Source organism: Piliocolobus tephrosceles, chromosome 11, assembly GCF_002776525.5.
Source record: "Piliocolobus tephrosceles isolate RC106 chromosome 11, ASM277652v3, whole genome shotgun sequence".
Classification (NCBI taxonomy): Eukaryota; Metazoa; Chordata; class Mammalia; order Primates; family Cercopithecidae; genus Piliocolobus; species Piliocolobus tephrosceles.
The window spans coordinates 109,419,921-109,425,920 of record NC_045444.1 but is presented as its reverse complement, the minus strand read 5'-3'; the positions used below and the strand labels follow the sequence as shown (position 1 = coordinate 109,425,920).

The window sequence follows — 6,000 nt, the reverse complement described above, 5'->3', positions numbered from 1 at the left end:
AGACACCGTCTCAGAAAAAAAAAAAAAAAAATCTCGGAGTTCTTGCCCCAATGCTCTCAAGACATCCAAAATATTCAAACCAAGAGAGGACTGGAGTGAGGATGGCGTTAGCGCTAAGGCTGAGCAGAGAGGTATTATACAAGGCAGGCAGAGCATCTAGCAGAATAAGGGACTGTGCCCTGGCCACTCATGGAGGTCGTCGAACGGGGCACGTGACCCACAGCGGGTTTGGGAGCTTTGAGGGCAGCACATTGCTGAATTGTTACAGCTGGATATTTTATATGTGAGCACCTCCCCACACAACACCGTTCCTTTCCTACCAGGCCTGAAAGCCCATCCTTCCAGGCCCCCGTTAAATGCATTTGGACTTTCAAGTCTTCAACATCCTCCTCTTCCCAGATTCCAGACGAGGACCTTCTGAGTGGCAACAGGGCCCAGAATATGGTCATGGGGTTGACAAAGAGACAGGGCTAGGTAGGGTGTTGGAGCTATAGGCTTTTATACATAGACATTTGAAAGTTGGGGCATCAAATTATTCGGACAATGTAGTTACACGTTTTTCATTTCTATTTTGAAGAAAAATGTGGAATTTTGCCTTTATCACAGAACAAATCTTGCAAAGCTATGTTCTTCTGATAGCTATGATCTTTTTTCTTGGGAGTCGGCGTGGGGAAGGCATACACACAGCCCTCCTAACGAACCCCTATTCTTTGCCGCTGTCTTATACTTTTTGTATTCTTAATATGATTATGGTCATGAAGAAAAATCAAAGTGAATGATTTACTTCTACATGTTTCATGATAAAGTACAAACCCTCTACAAAGAAATATTGATATAAGCCACATAAACAAACATTCTGGAGTCCTCAATAATTTATGTCAGAACATAAAGAGGTCCTGAAACCAGAAAGTTTGAGAACTACTGCCTTAATCAACATGTGAAAAATCATATAGGCAAGAAATCCTATGAACATAAAGTATCTAAAATCTCTAAAGACTGCTCCTCCCTTATTTAACATGTAAGAGTTCATACAAGTTAAAAACCAATAACCTACAAATATAAAGAGGGGAAATCTTTAGCAAAAAGCGTCGTTTAGTAACCAGTAAAGAATTAATACTAGAGAAACTCCACAAATGTGGTCAATGTGGAGAATTTTTCCCTTGTAGCTTGTAGCTTGATTAAACACGAAAGAACTCACACTGAGAAGAACCCTACAAGGGCAGAGTGTGGGAAAACCCATAGCTATAGCTCTTCGCTCTCTCAACATGAGAAGGTACATTCCAGAGAAAAACTGTAAGTGCACTAACATGGAAAAACTTTCAGCATCAAAACATTCATATGGGAGACAAACCTTGTTTCTATAAAAGTAATCCATGCAGAAAAGTCACTTTTTTATAGAATAACAAAAAACCCACACAGAACCACCTTTCTTCACAAATGAGAATGAATCTAAGAAAAAAATCACCAAATGCAGGAAGTTGCTTTTGAATGAATCCCACCAAAGGCAACATAATTCAAAAGCGCTAAATAAAGACACTAATGGGGAAGGGTTTGCTGAAAAGCATTTTGAAAAATCCAAACCAGAAACAGACATGTAACATTAGAGGATACGTATGCACTGTTATAATTTTGTTAACATTTTAATTCACTCAAAACCAGTTACTGAACACCTGCTCTGGGGGCCATGCATGCACCATGTTAAGGCATCTGGTTTACAGAGGCAGTTCTGAGACGGACAGGCCCTTGCGGACTATATGCTTGCTTGTGGACCAACTAACTAGGAAGAAAACAGAGGCAGATTTTATCAGATTGAAGATAATGTTATTAAATAAATCAGGCTATATATCAGCATATAACCTGTTTTATGTTATGCTATAAAAAACCATTCCATGACACTATAGACCAGCCTCATTCTAAAATCATTTGCATATTTGGTGTGGTAGAAATATTAAGTTACCAATGTTTAAAAGAATAACCTGAGCAAAGTTAATGAAGAGAAATTAGGCACAACTGTCTAAGTTAATGCAAAACACACAGAGAGAAGATGCCAAATGTTTATGTAAAGATGCCTTTAACTCGTTTTGTTACAGGATTACACAGAGACAAAAGTATGCTATGATAAAGTTACATACACCCACAAATATTGACTGGCAGTCAAAGATGGGATGGGTGAGAGAGATTCGTTTCCAAAATACAGCATAATACATCTCTTCCTCCCACAATCATTGGATTAAACGTTGGCATAAAGTTTAGATATTTCTGCCACATTGTAGATTCTACCCCATTAATTTTGATGCCAAATTTTAATTTACCATCTCCATTCAAGATTTTATGCTGTATGAATATTTTGGAATTTAAAATGCTGACAGTATATCTTCTGGGCAGTCAAAACAAAAAAAGAAGAATGGAAAGGAGGAATTCAGAAAGGGTTAGGGAAAACTTAGAACATATGAAGGCTAGGAAACAGATTATTAACAGAATTTCTAGAATAAAAAGTTTTCCTTTGGTTAGGTTGTTAGGCCAGGATGAAAAATTCCCCAAACTCCTTCTTCAACAAGTATTTCAGGAATGTCAATTAAAGTTTCACTTTTATGGGAAGAGTTTTTCCTAAAAAACAAAACCAAAAAAAAAAAAAAAATTCCAATATATTAACAGCTTTAATATCAGAAACCTCAATTTTTATATATCTTTATTCTTCAAACTTCAAGTCAAATTACAAATAAATAGTCCATACCATGTAGCTCTTTATGATTTACATGTCTTCAGGCAGAAAACAGCAACAACCAAGAATACATCAGAAACGAACTCACAGTAAATAAGCAATTTTAAGTAGAGAAAGGACATATGACATTTCAGTGTGGTCCAATATGTACACTGTTTAAAAGTGGATCCCCCTGTAAAACATCACAGATGTACATAATTCTTATGGAAAAAAAGGAGCCCACACATCAGAGATTTCTTAAAAATTTTTCAAAGTTGTATCACAGGGACTAGTTGTTTAAAAACGGCAAAATCTTGAGTATTTTAGCAGCAAACAAATAAGTTATTACAGGTTAATCTATTTTTAAACGTTGCTGAAAAAGTTGCAAGCTTTAGAGAACATTACAAATATCAAATCCACTACTGAAAAGCAAAGTAGTATTTAGAAAGTAGATACTACTTCAAGGTTTGTTCTGTGTCAGCAAAAACTTTTTAATGAAGTTTCTGCAAGAAAGATGTCAGTGGAGGAGGGGTGGGAGAAAAATGGAGGTGGCCACCAGTCTTTGCTATAAGCTGCTAAACTTACTGGAACATGAAATGTTTACGAATTCTTCATACAGCTTAGCTTATTCCCAGTAAACAATAGTTCTTAAGAGCCATTCTTTTAGATCTATATCCTGTTGTCAAATATTTGTATTAGATTTGGCAATTTGAAATTCCTTAAAGTTTTCCTCCCCAAGTATCTCCTGGTTAAACCAGTGTTTCTTATATGAGTCATAATTGGGTGGTTTTTTCATTGAACAATTTTTTCCTCTTCAAAGCGTAATTTTAGAGGATATTATAAGTCACTAAAGATAGTTTTGCTTACAGAGAAATTTGTTTAAAAGGGGACTCTACTTACTTAATTTCATGTTCTACTGTGGCATCTGACACCTGCCATCTGACATTTTAGGACTGAAAGGAATTATAAACTTCATATGGGAAAACAAACCAAACTAGAAAAAGTTTAAGCCTGCCTCATTAGATGGTTCAATCAGTGATCAGCTACATATTTATCTGACACTACTTCAAGTCACAATTATCAGTATCTCTCTTTTGAAGCATTAACACTTTTTTCCTAGATACAATCTCTTTTTTCAATCATCTGAAAGCAAACAATTATTCTAAAGACAAGGCATTCGAAACAAATTATCTCCACCCACCGAGATTTAATTTTTAGATCACAGCATCCTCATATAGAAGCTCCATTTAATATTTTTACTTCTTCTTGGCCGTTATCCCAAACATTAATATTTAATTATGAAAAGAGAAAAGCATTCAAAACGTAATACAAATATATAAGAATACAAGAAAAGTTTAAAACAAAACAAACACTGTATTGCAACGTCTCCACATACGATGCTTGTGATGTGACCAAACACACACTACATAGTCCTAGCTGCTCCAAACACTCCCCTTACTTTACACAGACCTAGGTTCATCTTTTTTTTTTTTCTTTTTATTGCCTTTTGATGCCTACAGTAACTGAGAATCAAAAAAATAACTAGTCTGACATGAAAAATGTGGTGCCTATGATTTGACTCCTGATTTGAGCACATCTTAATTGGTGCACTATTGCTTTTGATAATCCAGAAATAACAGACAAGCAGTAACATATGAAGAGACTTACTATGTATCACACAAGCAATGTTTCTGAATCACAAATAAATTCAACACTGACATCAAAACCTGTAAATTAAATCTTAACTCACATGGTTATAAAGTTAAATTTTCATGTATCTTAGTGAGAATGCTATTATCAAATGCATTCTAAATTATTTCATTTTCTAGTGTAGAAAGGTTATGGTAGAAAGGATAAGGTGCTTTTTAAATAAGCTACCACTGACTCTCTCACACACATCCATACACCCATCAGTGCAAACTATGAAAAATACTAATTTTCAAATGAGATATATGATTATCTAGACTAAAAGGAGACTTTGGGATAGAATAATTTTCCATGACTAATTTGTTTATAAATATAGATAACTCGATGTACATATAGACAATGAAATATTCAAAGAATAACTTTATATACTCTTGTTTTTTAAATTCTATCCTCTCTTTCAGAATTGCTTCCACTTAAGTTTGGACATTTTCTAGTTTCAACAGCTGAATAGAAGACTTCATTGAACATTCTGATAGTAAGCTACTAGAGACTAATTATCAACTGGTGCTACATGTGCTGTGTTATCTCCCTTACTATTAAACTATAACCCTCTCTTGCTATTTTGTTTCATGCATCACCAAACTTCATTTTTTCTAATAAAAAATAAATATATAAAGAAGACACTGACAGGCATATATTCACAAGATCTCAATTTCTTAAAACATAAGTACGGGTATATTTATTTCTCTCAAATGCATACAAGACAATAATTACACAGCAACAAATCTTTTGTTCAACAATGATTTGATTCACAAGCATTTGAAATTTACATAATTTCATATCAATACCCTTGTATTTTTAAATACAGTAAGTAAAAAAGCCCCCAAATAACCAATTCTTGTATTTCCTATTTACCCCTCTATACATCCAAACTTTAAAAAGTTACAAACTGAACATTATACAGAACATATAAATCATGTTTAAAAACTTGAGGTTTTAAAATCACTGCTTCCCCAATATGATTCAGAAAAATTCTCATACTGACAAGTACAGTCATAGCTGGTAAAGTAAGTTGGTAGTGGGGAAAATGAAAGAAGAGACAGACACAAGTTTGCTGTCTTAATGTTTTACTAATCCTGTCAGTTAAAAATGGTGACGTCATGAGAAGTAATAGTTTAATATGAGGAATGGAGTTTGCCTCGCAGCTTGAGACATGCATTTCAAGTATTTTCCTATTTGATCTGAGCTCACTGTAGCAAACTGATGCCAGAAGAGAGTAATTATTTTCTTCCATACATTCGCTCGATGTCTGCCTGGTAATGTGTTTTAAGCTCTTTGCGTTTCAGCTTGAAGGCATCTGTCACCAGACCAGTTTCAGGGGTCCACGGTTCAGGGCTCAAACGAATTTTTACTGGAATTTCAAACTTTTCCAGACTTGCTAAGATGATTTTAAAAAAAGAGAAAGAAAAGGTATTTAAGTTCTTAGCAAATGGTGTAACTTCCCCACTTTCTGAGTACCCATCAAAATGCACAACCAACAAGTGAACCATGCACGTCACTTCTAAAGAATCCATTCCTCAAAATACTCAGGTAAGTAAAACAAGAAACTACTTAACAAGTCCCACCAAGAGGAAAATGAGCTAAATAAAATA

At 34.7% G+C, this 6,000-nt stretch overlaps 1 protein-coding gene across 1 annotated transcript in view; it reads right to left on the bottom strand.

Annotated features, from left to right (window-relative positions):
- Positions 1–2,672: 2,672 nt before the first annotated feature.
- ACSL3 (acyl-CoA synthetase long chain family member 3) overlaps positions 2,673–6,000 on the bottom strand; it is an 81,283-nt gene continuing 77,955 nt past the window's right edge. The window contains exon 16 of the mRNA XM_023222241.1: positions 2,673–5,786. Coding sequence (XP_023078009.1) covers positions 5,629–5,786 — 158 coding nt within the window. The 3' untranslated portion in view covers positions 2,673–5,628. The remainder of the gene's footprint in view (positions 5,787–6,000) is intronic.